The sequence below is a fragment of the Mytilus trossulus genome, chromosome 6, assembly GCF_036588685.1.
Source record: "Mytilus trossulus isolate FHL-02 chromosome 6, PNRI_Mtr1.1.1.hap1, whole genome shotgun sequence".
NCBI classification, from domain to species: Eukaryota; Metazoa; Mollusca; class Bivalvia; order Mytilida; family Mytilidae; genus Mytilus; species Mytilus trossulus.
Window position 1 is genome coordinate 23,306,943 of NC_086378.1, and position 24,426 is coordinate 23,331,368.

Below are 24,426 nucleotides of genomic sequence, written 5' to 3' on the forward strand. Positions count from 1 at the left end.
ATATATGTAAATATTACTTCCATGTTTATAGTAAGACTTATAGAGTGATACGTCCTTTTTAACTGAACTAGTACACAATTTTATCTAGGGGTCAGCTGAGGACCACCTCCGGGGGCAGGATTTTCTCACTGCGTTGCAGACCTATTGGTAGCCTTCGGCTGTTGTCTGCTCTTTGGTCGGGTTGTTGTCTCTTTGTATATTTACCATTTACATTCTCAATTTTATTGACTCGTAAAATTGTGTTAAACTTTTCCATTGATCTTATCATACTAATTTGCTGTGTAGTATCTGGCTTATTAGATGAAAACGTTTTAGCGGTTTTATTTTAATTTCCTATGCATATTCAAAGTAATATTACGTACAAAATTAGCAAAGATTTATGTCTAATAAAACGTATATTTAGATACAGTCTTATTATTCACCTTTCTGATAATGAATATTGCGTGAGTTGATTTTGTTCAATCATGATTTTGAATGTATGGGATTGTTGATGCATACCGCATATTTATTTCATTTACTAGATAAATTAATTTGATACAGTTCAACTTCAGTTTACCGTTAATTCATTTTCAATAGAGTAATATGTGGGAACTTCTCGTACACTGAGACTCATAAATAAATTAAATTGATGTTTCGTAATATATTAAATATTAGGAGCTGCGTAAGGTTATACCTAACTAGTTGAATATCATGTTCATAACATAATAAAACCGTACACCAAGTCGACAAACGGGGCTTTTCATCTTTTAAGTATGCACACTAAGCTGTATTTATACTCATTTTAAAAAAAAAAACAGAACCTTCAATGGAGGTATAGGTAGATAGGTATCTTTATTTTAAACTACAACTTGGTACATATACATGAAATACAATATATTACAAATTTAAATTTATATCTTTTTTTTATACTTTCTCACGGAGTACAAATAATAAATAACTTTTATAATTTCCAATTAGTGCTTTTTTCCGTATTATATTCTCAATTGGTTGAACATGTTATTACATGTTATAAACATGATATATTTTTTTAACAAAGGTGTTTGTTATACGTCGTCCATACGTCAGGATTTTTTTTTCAAAGATAGATATTTAATCCATTTATCTTTACTATATACTTGAGATATTTTGAATATTTTTTTTCAACAGAAACACAATTGAATTTCGAAATAACTCGCTATATAAAGTGTAGAGATACCATCTAAGGTGTCTGTTAAAACAAAAACAAAATATATATGTTTAGAGGAATAGTATCAGTTTGAAGATCGTTGGATACAAACATTGTAAGTTGGTTTTATTTTTTATTTGAAAAGTTTAAAATTTAACATTGTACTTCGTTCCACAATTTGTATTTTAGTGGGTTTTTAAATAGTTTATATATAGTTGTAGAATGCTCTAGTGTCTCATAAGCCTGTTGAGGATACCTGTCATATTTTATTAATGTGCAATGTAAATTGTATATCATATAAACTCTCCCCCCCCCAAAAAAAAAAAAAAGCCACAAAATACTGGATAACCATATACATATATAATCAATCACATGTTGAAGGATTTGAAACAGGGAATATTGATCTTTGATGAATTATGGAAATATTTTGTCACAAAGTTTTATACTGGAATTTGTATCTATATATGTGACGTTACAACAAAAATATAAGCTTGTGATCTGCAAACGTACAGACAAAACATAATTGTTTAAAGCAAGTGCTGTCAAGTCTATGAAGCTGAATTCAGAAAGGCACATTCTTATGTAATATAACAGATTCTATGAACAAATAATTTCAAGCTTTAAAATGGTCTCTGTCCAAATCTAACCAAATGTGTTAAAAGTTTAAGTAAAGAAAGCGTGTTCACATATACCCGATATTTGACACAAAATCTACTGTTTCTTTTATCTGACAAGAAAAAGTACTTTTACATTACGTGTATTTGTTTTCTTGTCCTTTTGTTTCTATATTTACATTAACGATTGATACTTAATGATCCCTTTAAAATCATATGACTACTGGAAAATACAAATATTAGCACAAACTAAAATATATGACATCTTTATTGAAACCAATTCTAATAGGACGCATTTAGTTATGGATTGTTTGTTCTATTAATAAACAACGAATTTATTACTTTTATGATTTTATACCTCGTGCCCTTGTATGCCGTTTAATATTCATAATAATTATAATAATAATAATAATAATAATAATAAATCCCTAATCAATTGTAATAACAATAAATTGTGTGCAATAGAACGAATGTAGATGTGTAGTCAAATTAAATATTTTGTAAAACATGTATCATGACATGTACGATGTACCATCGTAATCAAACAAAACAAAATTAATTGTGTGCAATAGAACGAATATAGATGTGTAGTCAAATTGAATATTTTATAAAACATGTATACATGTACCATCGATCGTAATCGAACAAAACAAAATTAGTAGTGAAGTCAAAATTAGTAGGCTGCTGGTGTATAAAAAAGGGGGAGCGTGAAATTCAATCTTGTTAAAAACCGTACTGAAACGTACACCAGTATTATACTTTCATCCTTTATAATATAAAAAGTATACATTAAAAGTTCAAGGAAGTGTATATCAATTGAATTAAAGTTTTATAGATTCTATCAAAACTTAAATCTGACATATCCTTTTAAGAACAACAAAATATTTATTTGATTTGTTAGAATTGCCATTTTTCGGAGTTTAATCAGATGTCATGGAAATGTGAATGAGAATTGAAATATATATCTTCTATCATGCTGTCTTGTATCAATGCGTGTCAAAAGAAATGTCAAGTATAACATGTTTTGTTGTAGAAAGCGACATTAAATGCGATTTATTGAATACGAAAGCGTATTAGCAACAATGTTGTCAATTCATTACGTTAAAAAAAACGTATCCAAATTACACGATGGTCGTTCATTTTGTTCCGAAAGTACATTTGAAAGAATAATATTTTGAAAAATCACATTAAATTCGTTCGTCAACTTGTGTCAACATAACATACATATAAATGAAGTATGGTGACCAATCTATTTATTCATATTCTGAAATCAGATATGTAAATATTTTATTTAATATTTTGAGATACTTAATCTATCCGATGTCAATTTGGGATTTAAATACTTGAAGAAAAAAAACATAAGGAAAATAAGGAAATAAATTTTAAACCAAAAATAACCAATACAAGTAGACCGACACACAGACCGTTTCTAAACATATGTTTCAAACCGACACTAAAGTTGTTGTAATCAAACATCAAATAAATAATCAAATAAAAAACTAACAAATGCAATAAAAAGTAGCAGTGGAAACTAGCAAATACCAAAGAAACAAAACAATGTGAAACTTCCTGGTGGAAAGAGCATACAATATATGTTTAAATAAGATCATCGGGAAGTGAAATAGGACCATACTGTCTAGATTTATCTGATCATGAATACACTTTGACCTTTGATCAATACACTAAACAAAGGCAAAATAAAGCTTTCATAGATCTGCAGAATTTTGCAAGGTTTAGATAATTAAAACGATAAATAATAAATTATTAGAAACTTGGTAATTGAATTGTATGCGTTTCGTGGATTAAAATACGACATATGGCATTTACAAAATAGATAAATTCTTTATTTATGTGATACAACAAAAAACAACAAAAAAAAAACCTATGCAACATGGGACAAATAGCATTCGTATATAATCTGAAGCAGGAAGTTGACACAAATCGATTTCACTAATCAACAAAGATTAATGGAAATCTATGGAAAATATACGTCGTCCATGAGTTCTTACACTTTTAAATTCTATCAAATACCAATAAAGTTATCTTCACGATGATATGTCACGAAACTGACTTTAAGATTCAAGGTACAAGTCAGTGTATATATTTGTCTTTTCGTAAAACCATAAATGAGATAATGTCAAGTGCCGGATGTCATGATTTAAATGAGAACTATATCAAAATTCGAATTAGTTTTCAAATATCTAGACCTCTTTTTATTTTGGAGACATAATCATCATCACACACGGTTGAAGTAACTCTTTTTTTTAATTAGTGAAGTCAAGTGCTGGATGACACGATATTATTGAGACCTCGTGTGAAAACCCTCTGTTTGAAAATCAAAATTTATTTTCAAATGTCTGCGCTTTTTTTTTTTTTTTTCGTTTGTATACGTATTTATAAGAAATTCAATGAATGATTATGCAATGGATATCGATTTGCTAATGTAGCTATATCTTTTGTTATACACCTGTAATTGGTATTGAACAATTAATTTTCCACAGGAATCAATGATTCCAAAGTTGGCAAATATTCTATTGATCAGCCATTTTTATTTGTTCGTCTATCTGGAACTAGACCAGAGTTAAAACTCAATATTTTCAAAAAATATTCAATTCAGGAAGACCGAGTCTAAGTACAAAGAAGCATCAGACATGTAAGCTTACATTTAATTTGTTGTATGTACTTGCAGCAATGTGATAGCGATCAAGTCGGTTTCACGCTTTATTGCCGACCAGACAAGACAGATTAATTGACGTGCGAAAAATAATAGTGAACGTTTTATGTCTAATAATTCGTAAATTTGAATATAATTTTACACTATTGTGCAATTAAGTAATTGTATTTCACATGTTTTTTTCAGAAATAATAAAACGGATTAAGCCTAGACGAAGACGATGGGTTGTTTACTTACAGTCGGTCGAATATTTTGTGTTATAGTCAATTTATTGTTTTTGGTAAGTACATATATTTACTGTTAAAATTTAGATTTTTACCAATTTGAAAGTAGTTACAAAACTATCATATTAACGTTTTCTTTAAAATATTTGAATAGAAAATCATTCACGACACAATTTGAACATAGAGAGTAGGATGCTCAAATGCCAAAATCTGTCAGTGGCATCCATTCCGGAAGTTTACAAAATTTACACGTTTCCCATTGAACCATGCACAATTTATGCCGAGTCAAACAAACTTTGTCAGAGGTACGATATGAAAACTTCGCCGTCAATCTATATAATTGACCTGTACTGCTAATAAAAAAAATCATACACACTCACGTGATATTGAAACTAATAATGACATCGTCGATCATTGAACATAAGGTCAAGGACATTGGACTTATCCGGGATTGAACATTTCAGACTATTAGGCATTTAGAATAGATGCATGACATATAAATAATCCAGCTCTTTTACTCCTTGATATCATAAGCCTACATTCATTGCAATAGAACTTTGTTGGATAGTTTATACCACATCGTTTGATTTTCATATCAAACGCTTAGCAATTACAATGGCGGCTAGTTTTTACTGGTAGAAGAAGCTGGAGAGAACCAAGTCATGCATTTATATATGTAGGAAAATTCTTTAGAAGAGCTAGTCTATATTTTTTTTTATTTTTCAGATAATCGGTCTAATACTATTTGCTCTTGGAATGATTGTAAAGTTTGGGGACAGTTTACTCAAATCTTATTATCAACCAATTCTAGACAATCTAGAAAAGTCATTGAATGATGCAGGATATGGAAATATAACCCTCGACTTCAGTTTATCTGACATCGTTGGAAACCTGGCTCTTGCGTTTATCCTCACTGGATTATTTTTATTGATATTGACTATATTCGGACTTGGTGGGGCATGCTGTAAAGTAAAGTGTATGCTGATTATTTACGTTGTGATGCTGTCAGTCGTACTTGCAGGACAAATTGTATTCATAATAATCTTTTATGCTAAACAAGAATTGGTAAGTACTTTATAAAGATGTAGCTCATAAAGCTATTGTTGCATCTTTAAAAGCTGTTGTATCAGCTATAAAAAACTATTGTTGCAACTTCAAAAGCTGTTATTGCAATTTTATAAGCCATTGAAGCTTCAAAAGCTATCGTTGTAGCTTCAAAAGCTGTTGTTGTAGTATCAAAAGCTGGTGTTGCAGCTTCAAAAGCTGTTGTATATTTAAAAGCTGTTGTTGCAGCTTCAAAAGCTGTTGTACATTTAAAAGCTGTTGTTCCAGCTTCAAAAGCTATTGTTTCATCTTAAAAAGTTGTTGTTGTAGCTTCAAAAACTGTTGTTGCAGTACCAAAAGCTGTTGTTGCATATTTAAAAGCGGTTGTTGCAGCTTCAAAAGCTGTTGTTTCATCTTAAAAAGTTGTAGTTGTAGCTTCAAAAGCTATTGTTGTAGCTTCAACAGCTGTGAGCTGTCGATTCAGATTCAAAAGCTGCTGTAGAAGATTTTAATGAATATTATTGATTAATGTTGGGGGAAATCAACATTTATTCTCTTACATCAATCTTACATTATCATCATTGGAAGACTGTATTTGCACAGTACAGCTGTATCATGTTTTAATTTATAGAGATCTATATTTTGTTTTGATACCTACTGTGCGACGGCTTCACAGTTAGTCAAGGTCGTTGTACACTCCGGCAGTAGTCGTTCCTTAATCGACGTAAGGACAATTGAAATTTAACTGGGCTTATTATTGGTTAAAATCAGTTTCATTTAAAATCAATCACTTTTGTCAAATATGGTATATAATTTGAAATTTAATCACTCAAGTAGTTTTATTATAATTTTAATATTTTTAATAACATTGTTATCCCTTCTCATATCCCACATCTTTAATAAACCGCGACAATGCTAAAGCTCCAGCATACCATTAGTGATCTTGAATTTACATGACTTCTAAGGTCTTCTAATGACATTAATAATAAATCAATTCATTATAAAATAAGATTTCATAAAAAGTATAACGCTAATATGGAAAGCTTATGTTTTATAATATGAAATTAGGCACATTATACCTTTCATTAATTTGCATTAGCATCAGCGTACTGCAATTATAGTCATAGCATTTGATGTCATTCTCAATTAATTCGTAAATAACAAAGATCTTATTCAACAAAAGTTATAAAAAAAATGTGTGGCAATCTATTGATTAGATCATAATCTATAGCAAATGGAATAATTTCCTGCGGAAACCAAAACGAGGTTGTAAAGTTTTTTGTCTATGACAGCAATTATCTGAGTATAGTTATCAATGATTCTTTCGAGAAAATAACTTGTTGTTTCCTGGTGAAATTTAATTTAAAAAAAAAATTTCAACGTCTTTTAAAAGCCTAGTCAAGGGAAAATGCAAAATACATTACTATACATCAAACCGTTTTGAGAATTTATATTTCTTGCCGAGAAATGATCGTAATGTCTCTGAAACTTTGTACTAGAAATGTATGAAAGGAAATGCATTTGGATAGCTGAAACGGAAACGGCCTACGGGTGCGGGAGTTTCAAAATATTGGTTAATATGAGGGTCTTTATAGGGTTCTTCATTTCTATAATTTATTACTTTTGGGGGAATTTTTCGTTACCTTTTAAAAACATAACGCTTATTCCGTAAAATTCTGATATAAATTCATTTTCTATTAATTTGTCTGCAATTGCATGTATATGCTTCCTTTACTCCGTAATCTTTCATTTAAATGTATGTTTTAAATATTTACCATATTCTTTATTTTTCAATGTTATTTTTTTAAATCCCATTATTCCCTATTCGTTATTTAATAATACTTTGCTTATTTTATAAACATATAAACAGAAAACAAGAAAAAATTAAAGCAATATTATTGAGAATTGTTCCGAGATTCCTCTTAGACAAATGCTGTTTTGCCAGACAAGCTGGACCGACCCACGCAGCTTGACTGAAAAAAACCGTTGGATTTTGACACAGAGCAATCACAGTCTACCAAATAATAGGTAAAATGTGCCAGATACGAAATAGTCTGCTATCTTTCATCATGGAAGTAATATTACTTCGGAATCCATGCTTTCATCAACTGCACAATAATTTGTTAAAGAATTTAATTATTATATGTATAGTTAATATTGATCATATCGTTCTGTTGATTGATATAGTTAATTTAACGTTTATTTTAATAAGTTTTAATGGACTTCTCTTTTTTGGATGTTCCTCGGACTTCGATATTTTTACTATATATACATTTTTATTCACGAGTCTAAATTGAAAACTACGTTCAAACCTATGGCTGCGTTGGATAAAAACCGCAATTTTTATACGTGTGCATGTCAAACAAATTACATTTTTATTCATATGCTTTCAGGTAACTGAAAAAATAAAGGACAATTTGAAACCCGCTATCCAAACAGATTTCCAGGGTTTGAATGGAACCAATGTCGTATCTCTTAGTTGGAACTTTGTAAATCAGCAGGTATGTACATGTTTGAACTTCTTTTTGTAAATTCATTGTGGTGTAAAACCTTTGACCGAAGTACATTTTATATGGAGTGCTGCTGAAGCCCAACATTCTAAATATCTACACATGGTCAATGCTTTTACAACCATATGAAATAACTAAAAGGAGCATTCAATACTTATAATTACATGTTTTCGCTTTGATCATGAAAACATGATGTTTCAAAATTTTCTTTTTATTACCTATGTTCTTTATTGTAGAAGCTCATGTCATGTTGAATGTTACATTTGATTTTGAAATTGAGGTTGATTCAGAATAAAGCGAGATTGCTGTTAGCCAATCAGAATAACGTATCATAATGAAACATAATGCAATGTAATTATATGCACACAAGTTTATCCAGTTATTTTTGTCTTTGTTTACTGTTCGATATTATGTAACAGTTGCTAAATTATTTTTCTTTAAAAAAAAATATGTATGCGCTTTTGATTACATTAAAATTACACAAATAACGAATAATATTTATTGGTAAATACCAAGTTCTAAACTGTGAAATATGAGCATGCAAGGTAGATTTACTTTATTAATTATTCAACATGAAATCTTCCCGTTGGTCTTAAATAACATTAATAGCAATAGCATGCAGTACTCTATACTTTTGATTGCCATAATGATTCAATATTTTATTTATTATGGTTATTAATCAAAAGCTTTTCTGAATACCTTATTTTATTTACTTCTAATATAACTTGCGACATTTGGAAAAAAATAGGAGGAGGCGAAAAAGACAAAAAAAAAACCAACATATATTGAAGATAAACATATATGTAAACAATGAACCGACTATGCGAGACCATCATGGGTAGTCAGAAGTACATGTATGTTAATGATATATGGGTACGTCCTACACCCTGTTTAAACTCTGTTTATATAACTTCTTGTGATTTTATTTTGTGCTTAGAACCGATGTGACGATCCCAGCTCTTTTGTACTGATTTTATTTTACATTTGTACTTGTATTAAGTTGTTATGTTATGCTACTGTCGTTCAACTTGGTTTGGGAGCGTTCACAAGCATGTTGAACCCTAAACAGTATTATTGAGGGGGGATATGACCTTTATCGAGACTCCGGGATCGGGTGTTTTTAAGCTCGGGATTTCGGGATTGACCCTTTCGGGATCCGGGAATTCTTTTTTTATATTTCGGGACCTCGGGATCTCATGTTTTTGAAGCCCGGGATTTCGGGATCTCGTGTTTTTAAGCCCGGGATTTCGGGATCAGAACCCCTCCTACCCCCCCCCCCCCCCCATTACTATGTTTGTCTGACACCAGTGATTGTCGTTGGTTGCGGTCTATCATCGTTTTTATACCCACCTACAATAGCAGAGGGCATTATGTTTTCTGGTCTGTGCGTCCGTTCGTCTGTCCCGCTTTAGGTTAAAGTTTTTGATCAAGATTGTTTTGATGAAGGTGAAGTCCATGCAAGTAATTTGAAACTTAGAACACATGTTCCCCATGTTTTGATCTTTCTTATTTTAATGCCAAATTCCACTGTGTTCATCTTGGATAGTTAGCATGCATACTTCATTTATTTAATAGAGCCAATTTTAAGGCCAACATTAGATCGACCAATAAAAATACACATTAGTCCACAAAACGGTAATCGGAAAACTGAAAGTTAAACAACAAGAACTTTACAAAACCATAAGGAGAACTCAAATGTTCTGGAAGGATTAACAGTTTCCCTTCACTGGTGGCACTCGTCCTATTGTTTAAAATGGAAAATATGTATGTTAATCGAAAATAATGATATTATTTGAAATAAGAAGTAACATAATTCATTCTATTTTAGGCGAAGTGTTGTGGAGTTGATAGCTACAGAGATTTTACTGGCGCTTCTCAGTGGATTATAAATTATCCAGGTCCTCATGTATTACAGACCCCGCTGAGCTGTTGTAAAGACCTTCCAACTGGTACCGATTTCTCGTGCGCATCTGCACCTACAGACGCTACTAATTATTGGAAAACGGTATTCCTTTTTTTACATAGAATTTTGCATTGGTATACTTTTAATATATATTAAAACAAATATGGATGATATAAACGTGTAGCGGATTTGTTGTTAGAAAGAACGTATATGAACAAGCATGGTTAAATTTTACCTTTTTTGGTTGAAAAAAGCCGTTTAAGAACCGAAACAGTTAAAAAGCTATTTTACCAATCAAAAACTTTAAAAAAAAAAAAAAAAAAAAAAAAAGAAAAAGAAAAAAAAAGCTGAATCCATCTCATATCAACGTTGCCTGAGTGAGTTGAACCTTAGTTTGACAATACTTTATGAATTTATAAACTGGCAGTTTTAGAAAATTTGTTATAAATCATACCAGTTCCAAAGTTCTGACTACTGAGCTAACGAAATCTTTGGGAAATGATAGTCCACCAGCAGCGGTACCGATCCAGTGATGTAAAATTCAAAAACACCTTCATAAATTCGTGCGTCCAAAGCGCTTTTCTAGATTTACATTGCTCAGAAACGCTAAAAGCCGAGTATTTGCTAGGGATGTAAAGGAACCGAAACAATTGAAAATGTCGTAATATTTAATGATCTTATTAGTGCACGATGGTAATAAGAAGGAAATTAGTATCATGAATATGCTTCATCCGGTTAAGTACTGCTCTACATTATTATGTTAATATTCAATCTTTTGTCAACCATAATTGTGTCAAAATGTATATCACGTGACTCGCAAACATCAAGCTTTTAACAAATTTTTGATACGGATGTTGTTTAGTTCTCAAAACGTCGTCGAATCGAACATTTTTGTCTGTAGGTTTCATTTATATATTACGTTAGTTGCCCGTATATGAGTCTGTTTAAAATAATACATTTACGGAAAAAGTCGCATGAAACGTTTTTAGTCAACACAAATAGGAATATTAGAATAGATCATTGTTCAGCTATTTTTTTTAAATTGTATTTAGATCAACGATTAAGTGACTATGACCATTGAATAGAGGTTTACATTATTTATATCTATGGATAAACTTATAAACTTACATCTTTTAGTTACACATTTTACAATACATTAACTATATCCTATTATTTTTATGACAAAGTAAATATTGTATGCTTTGATTTTATTAAACAGCAGTTTGTATTGTTTTCAGAGTTGTTTTGACGAGCTGTGGGATAAAGTAATAGGGAATGTTGCTATAACTGCAACAGTGTTAGCAGTTGGGGCAGTAATTCAGGTAACTAGAATAATAGATTTGAGATAATTGTCTGACATCGTTGTTGTTGTATCATAAAGATTAACTACGATTTTAAAATATAGTAATTCCTGTCTTTTTTTCTGATTTGCATTTAAACACTATTCGGAATAGGGCATCCGTTTGGCTGTGCTGGGAATATAAGTATACAGTCACGGCCTGTCGGATAGTGGTGCTTCACAATAACTTATTGTTCCTTACATTTTACACAATGAGAAAAACATACCATTCCTTCTTTCGAATTTACTACATAAAATACAAAAAATATCCATAAAGCTATTAAGTTCTTCAATATTATGACTTACTATCAAATACAATTAGATCTTAACAGTGTTCCTTGTTCTTCGATATATTCACTAAGGGCACATTTTAGCTCTGTATTTCTGTACATGCCCAATATTGATAGACTATTTCTATACAACTTTAGTGCTATATTGATTTGTATTATTTATTTTCAGCTTATAATGATTATAGTAGAATTTGTGTTGTTTATGGACGTAAGAAAAAACAAAGTAGATATGAAAGGATGATATGTAAGTGTTATAAATATATCCTATTTTAATCAATTATATACATACATACACAATTAAAGGAATGTGCCAATGCTTTGTAACTTTTATTAGAAATTACCTAGTTTGACAAAACAATCAAGGGTTCAGAATAGACACGTCTTGTTCCAAGCACTGATAACTCTATAAATGCGGGTCTAATCACTTAATCATTAAAGGTTATGGTTTTATGGTTATCCAAATATCATTTCAAAGGGCAATTGTTAAGTGTGAAGGCTTTGAGGATTGACAAACATGTTTTTTACCGCATAAGTTATAGAGACAATTGAATTATTAACAAAACCTTTGACCTGCAACATATTTTTTAGTTTCAGTTGTTAATTATAACGATTTCCAATATAACAACCACATGTAGGGGTGGATTCAGAGAGGTGACTCAGCTGGTGTATGTCTAGTACCCTCTTGAATCGAAAAATATCATTTGTTTGCCTGAGGAATAGCTAAGGAAATCAAGTCGACAAAAAAGATACTTTTATATTATATTAACTATTGACAAAGAATGTTTTAAATTGTCAGTTTCCAATTGAAACTTGAAATTAAACCTGTAAAATTAAACATTAATACAAAAAATATGTCAGCAAAAATACCAAGGAAATTCGGAAAGAGAAAGTCAATAAAAACTGTACAAAACCAAACTCTCAACTTTATTCCGACTGGGAAATAAATATATACCGCTGTTCGAAACTCATAAATCGCTAGAATAAAACAAATATACTGTAATGTGCCTAACTTGGTACATACTCTTGAGGGTTGCCATAATTTTCTTGATGGAGGATTGTTGCTAACAAGGAAGCAATTAAAGAAATGGCTAGAATAGTGGAAAACTAAGTCTTCGAAAATGTTCGAGAGGCCATCATGATTCAGTTGACTGTAATGTATTTTCTGTACCACAATATTATCGTCATTCATTTTTTCGTATCAACCATTCCAACATCACCGATTGTTACTCAGGAACAGAATTTTACTTGTCATGACCAAATGTACGTGTATATAAAAAGAAGATGTGGTATGATTTATGAGACAACTCTCCATAGGAACCCAAAATGACACAGAAATTAACAACTATAGGTCACCGTAGGCCTTCAGCAATGAATAAATCTCATAACGCATAGTCCGATATAAAATGTATACCATGTAGACAAGGAACTTCTCACGGCTGTTCTGACCACATTGGTACATTTTAAAGAAATTTTCTTATTGCTAAATTTTTATATTTTTCTATATTTTTTTGTCAGTTCTCCCGTTTATATTTTTTTCTGTTAACAATGGTGTTCTTGGGATTGTGATTTTCGCCAGTTGTTCTTTAATACGTTCATACTGTTTTCTGTTCGCGTTGCTTTTTTCGGCTTTGCAATGGAATGCACATGCAATAGCAAATACATAATTTAGAAGATCGTAATATTGTCCTCTAGAGGTTTTTTGGCTTATAGTATTTATGAGTTGTTATCTCATAACCGCATATTATTTTTCATAATCTGTATTTTATATTTTAGAGATGACTGTATCAACCAACGATAAGAAGAAAAGCTGTGATATGAAAATTATATACAGTTCATTTTTTTATTTATGACATAATAGCTAGATTAATTTCTCATCAAATTACATTCAAGGAATATTTTGTGAATGCTCTTGATTGTTTTTATATAGTTTTCAAAGAAATGCGATTAAGACGATCCCTGTTCTTGGGTGATGCTATCATGTGTTTGTTTGTAACATGTAAATTATAAGATTTATTACAGTTAAAAGAAAAACAATAATTAACTCGTATATTCCTTGTTATTTTTACCTCTTAACCTTTTAAGCACATGTTAATGCAAGTTTTGTCCTTCATTTTTATATCATTATTTATACAACATACAAAATTCACATATACAAGTTCTAAATTATTTTCTGCGTTAACGTATAAACAAGTATGAGTCAAGTATGTTACGACTTAAAAAGTTTAATCTAAAATGGTAACAATACCTATCCAACGAAAATGGCAGGAAAGACCATTTAGAGGACGTTAGGACTTAGCCTTTTTTTGGGTGGATTCGGGATAAACATTGACACTTATCGGGATTCGGGAATTAATGAAGACTTTTTGGTAACCAGAAATCAATGCATTATTTTAAGGTGAATTTGGAATTCTCATATATTTTCAAGGGAATCCTAGATGAAATCTCCCCAAACCCTTTTTTGAATTTCCAAACCTGGTTTTTATGTCTGAAACACTTCTGAAACTACAAAAATACCTTATTCATTTGATACATTGGTTCCCCTATATTTAATTTAGAACCCTTAATTTTGCTTACCTGAATAATTCAATAGTTATCAAAAATACCAGGATTATAATTTTATACGCCAGACGCGCGTTTCGTCTACATAAGACTCATCAGTGACGCTCAGATCAAAATAGTTAAAAAAGCCAAACAAATACAAAGTTGAAGAGCATTGAGGACCAAAAATTCCAAAAAGTTGTGCCAAATACGGCTAAGGTAATCTACTCCTGGGGTAAGAAAATCCTTAGTTTTTCGAAAAATTTAAAGTATCAATCCATACTTAGGATGAAAATAACGAACTTGTCTTCTCACATAAAATACTAAATATACATGCTAATTACCCTCACTCAACCATAGTGTTGTTAGAATTTAAAAAAAAAATATAAACTATGTCAATTTTACCAAATACCTAAACTTTAACTTGTACGTGCTACACTGACTTGTGTGTCTATTTAGCTAGGTACATTGAATTGGTCCCATCTAATAATTTATATATATGTGGATCCTGTCAGTCAGTGTAATAGATGAGGTAAATTCTAAAACAGGATTAAAATACAGAATAGTTGTGAGATCTATCTCACTAGTATTTCGTTTAGATATAAATTTGATGTCTAATATCACAAGTTTTATAAGGTTTTGTATGCTTTACCAGAAAATAGTTGTTGCGAATATGGTGAAAAAATCCTATATATTATAAGGCTGGTACCTTTGATAACGAATAAATATAATATTACTTAACTGAAAGCCAACTTTCAGATAAACGCTTTTTTTAACAATATCATGTAACAATTTCCGGTCAATATTTTATCTTATTTTTTTTTAATATGGAGACACATCATTCATTATTTTAATTCATTACGATTATAGTTACTTGTATCTGTTAACACAAAGTTATTACGCATACGCATTGTGTTTTATATATTTGGTTTTGCAATTTACCATTTTGTTTATTAAATTGTTGACACTGTGTGTGTATAAACAATTCTGTTACATTTGAATGTTTGTAATCCATGCCTTGTCTGCTGGCAGACATCATGTACATGTATGATACTGTTGTGACACTGTCATCCATTGTTATATTATTAGCCTTTAAAAATATTTTGTTCTATAAATATTGCTTTTTTACTTAATAGTTTTATCTTGATTTATCACTAATGATGAATGGTTCTATATTTCATCCATTTTATTTACACATAATTAAAAAATAGAGACGAAAGATACCAAATCGACTTTCAAACTCAAAAGTCGAAAAATAAACTGGCAACGCCATAGTTCAATAAGAAAAACACGCACACAAAACACAACATAGAAGCAAAACATAAAATAATGATAACAAAAATTTTGCCTGTAATCCGTAGCGTCGTTAATTCGTTGTCACATCATAACAAGTTTCTAACCGTTGGGTACATTTTCAATTACTTTTTATATTTGATTTTTAAACAATTTATTTCACTTTAGCTATTTTTAAATGCTTTTTACACATGTAGTTGGTTTTGGTTATAAATGTTTGTAGTTACGTGTTCCTGTTATTAATAACACAAAGTTATTACGCATACGTTAATTGTGTTTCATGTATTTGGTTTTGCAATTTACCATTTTGTTTTATTAAATTGTTGACACTGTGTGTGTATAAACAATTCTGTTACATTTGACTGTTTGTAATCCATGTTTTGTCTGCTGGTAGATATCATGTACATGCATGTATAATACTGTTGTGACTCTAGCTGTCATCCATTGTTATATTATTAGACTTTTAAAATATTTTGTTTTATAAATATTGCTTTGTTATTTTAAAGTTTTATCTTGAATTATCACTAATGATGAATGGTTCTATATTTCATCAATTTTATTTACACATAAAGAAAAAATAGATACGAAAGATACTAAAGTGACTTTCGAACTCATAAGTGGAAAAATGAACCGACAACGCCATGGCTCAATAGGAAAACACGCACATACACACACACACACACACACACACATGTACACAAAACACAATATAGAAAAAAACATGAAATAATGATGACAAAATAATGCATAAAATCCTGCAGCGTCGTTAATTCATTGTCACATCATAACAAGTTTCTTAACGTGGGGTACATTTTAAATGACACTTTAATTTGATTGTTAATCATCGATTTATTTCACATTAGCTACTTTTGTAATGCTTTTTCACAGCATGGTAGTTAATTTAGATTATACAATCGCATTAAAAATGGTTTTCGTTTTGAACGATTAAATTACTTTCATTAGTCAGCACTTATGTGTATACATGATCAATCATCAATATGATCATAATTATAATTTAACTGTTTCCAAACTTTGAATTTCATGAAGTATTAAGGGTTGTCTGCTTCATGAATAAAGTTCCTTAGCTGTATTTGGTAAAACCTCATAGAATTTTTTGTCAGCCATGCCCTTGAACTTTGTACTTTTTTTCCCTTTTAACGTCTTTGAATCGAGTTTCAAATGATGAGTGTTTTGTAGAAGAAATGCGCGGCAGGCATACAAAATGGTGAGCCTAGTAATTACACCGTGATTATTTCCAAAAGAGAACAACGAATTACAGATAAATGAATTATTCGGTTTCATTTCCACTTATAGGATTGTTGAACATAAATATACATTGTTTCATATTGCCCATACGTATTTGATTTTTTGTATAGACAAACGTAGACGTGATGTGTGTTTCTATGAGACAGCAACGAAACGGCACATTTAGAGGTACAATAAACTCTTGAGCAATAGATAATAGTATTTACACCGTCTAAATTGCACCGATTATTGCCAATTTATAAACACTTAAAAGACTATACAAAATCTGACATCATGATACTGTAATAATTATGGTCTTCCACGTTTTGAATTTGTTTTTAGGATCAGAATTTTTGTGATACTTATCTCAAAGATAAAAAATGTGATGCAATGCAAAAGAAAAACCAACAGCCTGATTTACTGCAGACAGTCATGATAGCCGAATGTGGCACATATTTACAATATGCCATATTTGTGGGGTTTTTTTCTTCTTTCTATTAGCCCTTTATCATTTTAAAGCGCACTATTGGTTGAGTTTTCAACCTGATATATCACTAGCCTGTCAACACTAAGGTTATGAGTTTGACCTGGACAGGTGTGCTCGACTTCATTCTTCATTGACAAAGATTTCCCTACTGAAGGTGCATGGTTTCTCTGGCCATTCCAACTCCTCCACTTATAAAAGCACCTGAGATCACCCCTAGTTTTCGGTGGAGTTCGTCTTGTTTATTCTTTAGTTTTCTTTGTTGTGCCATGTGTACTATTGTTTGTCTGTTTTTTCTTTTCATTTTTAGCCATGGCGCTGTCAGTTTATTTTAGATTTATGAGTTTGACTGTCCCTTTGGTATCTTTCGTCCCTCTTTTCTGAAAACTGACCGCCACAAAAAAAAAAGCACAACAGTACTGAAAGTGGCGTATAACATCAATCAATCTAAATATTTTAATTCGAGTGCCACTCTTGATATGATCCCGATGAAACACGCGTCGGGTGCAAATTACTTACGGAAAATAGTTTATAAACTTTAAGCAATATATTTTTCAGTTATTTGTAAAATTGCTGACAACATATGCAATGTACACCAGTAACATTTCCTGTGATGAGTGAAACAACTAAAATTACAAAAAACTGAGGTTATTTCAAAACTTGGTACTTTATGTGGCCTATTTAACCTTTTTTTATTCGCTCGTCACTGTTGAGTCTTTTGTAGACGAAATGTGTGTCTGTTGCAAATACAAAATTTCAATCCTGGTACATGTGTCTATTATGAGTTTATTTACAACCACTGGTTTCGATGCCACTGCTGTGAGTATCACCAGCCCAGTAGTCCAAATTTATGTGCTGACTTGAAGTATCATTGGTATAGTCATAATTATAAATTAAATGTACAAAACTTCAGATTTTTTTTTAAATACTAATGAAGGCTTTTTCTACCTCATGAATAAATTACCGTAGTTGCATTTGGCAAAACATTTAGGATTTTTATTGTCCTCTGTGATCTTCAACTTTGTACTTTATTTAGACGTTTTATCTCTTTCCTTATTCGAGCTTCACTGATAAGTTTTATGTAGTAGACGAAATGTGCATCTGACGCAGGTATTTTTTTTAATTCCGATATCTATGATGAGTTTATCCCTAATTATTGACAGAATTAAAATCACAAACACACCACACGAATTGTCATATTCCTGACTTAGTACAGGCATTTACAGGAATTTTATAATGTACACAGTTGTGGATTGAATATCGTTTCTATAGCTAGCTAAAACTCTCACTTGTATGAGTTGCATTAAAATACATTATATTGACAACGATGTGTGAAAATAACAAAGAAGACATTCTAGGTAATATTGTCAACAATAGGGATACGTTCAGCAGTTAACATTGTGGTAAAATGTATAATCATTATCACTTTAAAAGCAAACAAATATTTCAACAACAACAAAAAACAACTAAAAGACATATAGACAAGTACATTATAATTAGCAATAACGAAAAACAAGAATACAAAACTTTTACGTTAACACAAAAACGGAATGTACAAGAACCAAGGCACATCAAATTGATATTACCAAAAAGAGACTCAAAGTAATAATTTACAAAGACAAATAAAAGAATATTATGGCATGTTATTAAGATGATATAAAACGTCATTCTAGAGTCTATACTTCAAGACCATCGTGTCGCTTTTTTGTGAAATTGATACGGAATATCCATCAACAATATCGTGGTATCTTCCGAAGAATATTTTTTAGAAAAAGGATGAGACGTTTTTATCTGATTGTCCAATTTGTCGAAATAGTAAGTACTGATGGGCCATCGAATGAAACATTTTCTGAAGTTTTTAGTTGAACAAAATTAGAATTCTAACAGTCAACTGATACCAAAACGATCAACCAATAGAATATGATGCTTGCGTAGCATTCTATAACGACGATTAAACACTTTCTTAATCCTTTACATTCAATTTTGGAAAGTATGGAATATTCGAAGGTTGCATTGCGTGACTGTGATCATACGATGTGATACAGATATAGGAGAGTACTTAGTATATCACGGATAAGAACATACACAAATATACGAAATTATATACATGTGATGATTCCACAGTTCAAAAGTTATTCAATGAAAGTTTATAAATACTGTTAAAACTGAGAAAAAATGTATGTATACCGTTCCTTAAATCATTCCTACATAGTGATGATTTATACTCATTATAGTTCATGTAGTGTAAAAAGTAAAATAACAAAAATACGGAAAGTCAAAAATTGCAAAATCAAAAACTCAGACAAATCAAAATAATGAATCAACTGAATTTTCATGTGTAAAAAGTGGTGGATTAAACATATGTTAAAGCTAGCTAAACATCTTACCCGTAATATTTACTTAAATGCTAAGAGGGTAGTCGATTCAGTCTAGTGTCTTTGTTTGTGAATTTGAAATATGTTGTTTGTTGGGGTTTGACGATTTTGATAAAAAATTATTTCGTCTTTAAAAAGAGGTATTTTTATTTGAAACATATATTCCAATCCTATCATTCTAAATGGTTCTGCTGTTTTTATGAAATAAAGTATACAAGTCGTTTTATTTTATAGGACTATTTCCAAGTCCTTTTATTCTAAAAGATTTTATTCAGGGTATTTGTCAATCCCTTTCATTCAAAATAATTCATTGTTAATATAGTGTTGAGAGAAAATGTGCTGACTTTGACCTTGATCATATCCTTTACATGTTTGAAAGGTTTTTTTCGAGCCTAACATTGCACTCATATTGGAGGAATAAACAAAAAGTGTGTTTACTTAAATTTTTTAACTACTCCAAAGAGTGAATTCAAATATCGAGGACATATAAATATGATCGTAAATTAGGTCTTGTTTTACAGGTAAATAAAACACTTACTTTCATATCAAGGGTCCGTTACACATTCAACAAAAGTAAAGATTTCCATATATTGTGTTACTTGCCACTAATACTAAGGGACTGACATATTTTAATTTACGACTGTGAAAAAGTTGACAGTTGAAACAACTAGTATGGCTTTATTATGTGTAAATGGAAGTAGTACATTAAACCATGACATTTCACATTACAAGTGACAATCTTGTTTATCAGTCACCGCCTTTAAACATGCACACACAGCCAAGCAATATAAAGGAAATCAATCCTAAACTGCACATGGCCAATGTAAATTTCCACACAACATCGAGACATTGCGTAGAATCATTATCGGCTGAAGCACCATATACCAACCCTGAAAATTACGAACAACGCATTGCGTTATATGTATTTATTCATTTCATGTACAAAATGATTTATACTTTTCCGAATACATTGACTATTTGTCGTGATCATTGATAGATTTTTTTTTATCAAATTTTAAATACATGTTGTTGATTTTTTAAAATATAATGTTCTTCATTGTTACCTCATTGTATACAATCATTAAATATGTTTCTACATTATGCATATGGTTTATAAAAGGCATGGTAAATTGTGACAAAATTTAGTGTTATGAATTTATATCTACCCGGTATATAAATATTTAAAATAAAAGGGTTAGAGAATCAAAATGTTCATATTTTGTACTTTTTGTCATATTCAATTTCCCTTCGGTTCCCTATATCCAGTTGGGTTAAAATTGTTGAATTTACTCATACGTTGTTCAAATAATCATTTAAAAAACCTGAAGATTTATCAGACAACTCATTAAAGCAGGGTAAGTAAAATAGAAAAACTATATTCAAAATCAACCTACCAACAAAGACAAAGATGAAAAACACGAAGGACAAAGCTCCAGTAATTCCATTAACACACTTGACTGTTTCCTTGCTTCCTTCACATCGAAAACTTTTGTAACTACTCCAGAGGGTGTTGGAAAAGAAAATCATTACAGCATCAAACAGGCCAACCAGTCCGGCAGCTAACAGAAAGAACGGTAGTCTATAGCCTTCGTGTGGACAATCCGAAGCATACACTAAAGCTGTATATATGAAGGGAAAATTATTTTATTTCTCTTTTTCATAAATCCTTATTTATATGCATGTTAATCCATATGCAAATTTAAATGTAAATTTTTTAAATCTTGTTTTTTTTTTACAAATAGTGACACACATTTCTTTCTCGGTTGAAATATATATATATAACAAAAAATACTGTATGTTTGTGCTTCATTCTATTAAGACGAGTTTAACTGCATGATTTATACAGGTTTTTTTTTAATGTTGAGACATTACACCACTATAGGTTGCATTTCTGTAAATATTGACAAAGCAATTTCCTATAGGAACTCCGTTTACGGCTCAAACTGTACCAATTTTACTATGAAGATTTGAAGAAAAAAAATCTTATCCTAGAATTGAAAGTTTATTTGCACCAACTTTTTTCATAGGTCAAAATATAGGGCTGTGCGGCATATTTCCAACGTGTGTATGCCCTAAACTTCTTAGGGTTTTAACTAAGACTAATTTTCTTAACTACCCTTACCTCGAATGAAAGGTTACCACATATCTCAATGTAAACAATATACACATGTAAATGTACTGGTAACATTCCCAAGTTATGTCTCTGTAAGATGGAACACAGAAAGCATAACTGGGAACCAGTATATAAACAAAATTAATTTCCATGAATATTCAAGTTCTCCCCAAAAGAGGCGTATTTGAGAGACAGCTGTATTTACAAAGTGCAACCTATAGTACTGTCACGGGTTCGCAAAGGGTTGTGCGCCAACGAACATATTTAACCCCGATACAATGACTTTGTTCTGAATATTGCACAAATATTATATCATTTATCCCTGCGTCTTTCTTTTTCTATAAATTTCCATTGCATGACACAGTGTTACCTCTTTAATATAAGATGTGCTTGAAACATAATTTAAATATCGGACATGTGAACAGTGTAAGACTTATGTGTGGTTCCATGTGCGTAGGTAACAAAATATTTCAAACAAATTCAGACAAAAGTTTACAGACGAATTTGAAGTCCTTTTCTGAAAAATAAGTACAAACCTAATTGAAAAGATATAGCAAGATGGAACAGTCGTTATCTTAAAGTATTGAGGTATACTAATTAGAACTAAGGATCTGTGTAGGTCTTTAATATCTTACCCACAACTATACTGGATACAGAAAAACAAAACAGCACGAGTGCTTGGACTAAAACAAAATGGTAAATATCAATAGTAAATAAGAAAACAATTCAATTCTTTATTTACATTCTGACATGAAATATGTGTTATATGAGGATGAATAAGTTGCAATAACAAAGCAATCAAAATAAATAACAGAATAGACCGGGAACTAAAATAAAATTATACATGCAAAAGGTTACAAAACTGTATATTTGTGTCAGTGCATATTTAATAGAGCTGACATTGCATAAGATTCAGATTATAATTCTATTATAAAAGTTGATTTTCTTTATATATGTTCCCAGTATTTCATATAACCTTCGGTCAATTCTCGATATTCGATTTGATAGAAAGTAAATAAGGTATTTCCAGCTTTTCATTGAAAAACGTTTGTTTTTTTTGTTCTGGTTATTTTATTTTATTCTGTCACTTTTTTTGTTCTCGGAAAAGTCGCTCCTGTAGTGCAACCTGTGTTTTAATTTGTATGTCTTTTGTCAAGATGGGAATGATCTATTGCAAATGAACTCATCATAGACACCAAGATTAAATTTTGTATTTACGCCAGACGCGCGTTTCGTCCACAAAAGACTCATATGAGACGCTCGAATCCAAAACAGTTAAAAAGGCCAAATAAAGTAAGAGGTTGAAGAGCAATTTGTTGGCCAAAATTCCTAAAATAAAATGCCAAATACACCTTAGGTAATCTTTTACTGAAGCAGAAAAGCCTTAGCATTTCCAAAATTCAGAAGTTTTGTAAACAGTTAATTTATAAATATGACCATATCACTCTATGATAATTTATGTCAGCATATAAGTGCTGAATACTTGGCTGGTGATACCCTCGGGGTATTAAAGAACTCAACCAGCAATGGAATTGACACAATGGTTGTAAATAAACGCAGATCATATATATCAGGATTCAATTTTGTATTTACGCCAGACGCGCAAATACACTGACTTGTAGGACTGATGTTGATCAGGCTCACAAAAAATACAGGACAAAATGTTTTAACAGCTAATTTACCCTCGATTAGTTGTTAAGTGATCAATGAAAACATTTTAGAATTAACTGAGAAACGTAACCACTATGACCACCGCATTATAGTATAGATGAGGTGTGTGTGCGCTCAAACAAACTGTTTTACATCGCTACAGCAATGATAACAATCCAAATGTCTCCGTCTGTATTTTTCTTTATAAATATAAATATATATATCATTATGATGTCATTAGCCTGAAACAGAAAGGGTTTCTTTTGTTGCATTGCTGCAAATAATCGGACAGTTTTGTTAGCCGCTCTCTATGAAGGCCGTTCTCTCGAACAGTACTCAAATTCAAATGCATGTCGTTTGGTTTCTTTTGAATAGTGGTCTCATTGGTAATCATACCTAAGCTCGGCCTTATTTTTTTTTTTAAACTCATATTTTTTTATGTGACAATTCAATTAAATACATGTAGTAGCATACCTAATTTCTTACAAACAGATCATATTCTGTTTCATTAATTATAGCAATGATTGTGAAAAAAAATATCAACACATTTTACGCACCAAACAAAGCTTTCCTCCAACATTCGCCAAACTGACAGTAGTCCGTCATATTAAAGTTTTTCAATAACTGACCGTCAATCTAACTTATATACTTCCTTGTTCCCAATTCTCCGAAGTAAACATTTGGTTAATTTCCAAAGAATGCATGTAAACATACTTTATTATTAAAATATCTAGACTATTATGGTGACTTGAAAAACACCGGTACCACTCAGATTACAATTCTACCTTGACAGGTAAGTTTGTATCTAGCCTATAAAATACTTATTTAGCCTTGAGAATTGAAAGGTCAGTTTATCCCATTCATACAAAAGAAGTTGGTAAAATTGGCTTCATGCCATTTACCTTGTCCAACATTAAGGTCACTTTATTGTTATTGTGATATTGTTAAAGTACAAAAGAACCCTA

The 24,426-nt window shown here is 30.9% G+C and overlaps 2 protein-coding genes across 4 annotated transcripts in view; one reads left to right on the forward strand and one right to left on the reverse strand.

Annotated features, from left to right (window-relative positions):
• Nucleotides 1–15,429, forward strand: part of LOC134720947 (tetraspanin-9-like) — a 30,706-nt gene extending 15,277 nt beyond the window's left edge. Inside the window, exons 1-8 of one of the 3 annotated variants that reach the window (XM_063583553.1) lie at nucleotides 1,032–1,280; nucleotides 4,640–4,733; nucleotides 5,404–5,742; nucleotides 8,115–8,222; nucleotides 10,060–10,236; nucleotides 11,373–11,456; nucleotides 11,933–12,007; nucleotides 13,537–15,429. In XM_063583553.1, coding sequence (XP_063439623.1) covers nucleotides 4,674–4,733; nucleotides 5,404–5,742; nucleotides 8,115–8,222; nucleotides 10,060–10,236; nucleotides 11,373–11,456; nucleotides 11,933–12,004 — 840 coding nt within the window. In that variant the 5' untranslated portion in view covers nucleotides 1,032–1,280; nucleotides 4,640–4,673 and the 3' untranslated portion in view covers nucleotides 12,005–12,007; nucleotides 13,537–15,429. Of the gene's footprint in view, nucleotides 1–1,031; nucleotides 1,281–4,306; nucleotides 4,433–4,639; nucleotides 4,734–5,403; nucleotides 5,743–8,114; nucleotides 8,223–10,059; nucleotides 10,237–11,372; nucleotides 11,457–11,932; nucleotides 12,008–13,536 lie in introns of those variants that run through there. The other 2 variants (XM_063583554.1, XM_063583552.1) reach the window with 2 other exon arrangements.
• Nucleotides 15,430–20,344: 4,915 nt separating this feature from the next.
• On the reverse strand, nucleotides 20,345–24,172 carry LOC134720948 (uncharacterized). Its single transcript, XM_063583555.1, has 4 exons — nucleotides 24,019–24,172; nucleotides 22,447–22,494; nucleotides 21,093–21,317; nucleotides 20,345–20,588 (listed from the first exon to the last, which is right to left on the reverse strand). Exons 1-4 carry the CDS (start codon nucleotides 24,065–24,067, stop codon nucleotides 20,446–20,448), a joined length of 465 nt encoding a protein of 154 aa, XP_063439625.1. The 5' UTR covers nucleotides 24,068–24,172; the 3' UTR covers nucleotides 20,345–20,445.
• Between the last annotated feature and the right edge of the window lie 254 nt (nucleotides 24,173–24,426).

What these genes read in the sequence shown, in the direction of transcription:
- LOC134720948 (XM_063583555.1), bottom strand. Translation starts at nt 24,067, where the DNA reads ATGACGGACTACTGTCAGTTTGGCGAATGTTGGAGGAAAGCTTTGTTT. An exon ending in TGTATCCAGTATAGTTGTGG is followed by an intron (nt 21,318 to 22,446) that starts GTAAGATATTAA and finishes TCATATATACAG; the next exon opens with CTTTAGTGTATGCTTCGGAT. An exon ending in TTTCATCTTTGTCTTTGTTG is followed by an intron (nt 20,589 to 21,092) that starts GTAGGTTGATTT and finishes CGTAATTTTCAG; the next exon opens with GGTTGGTATATGGTGCTTCA.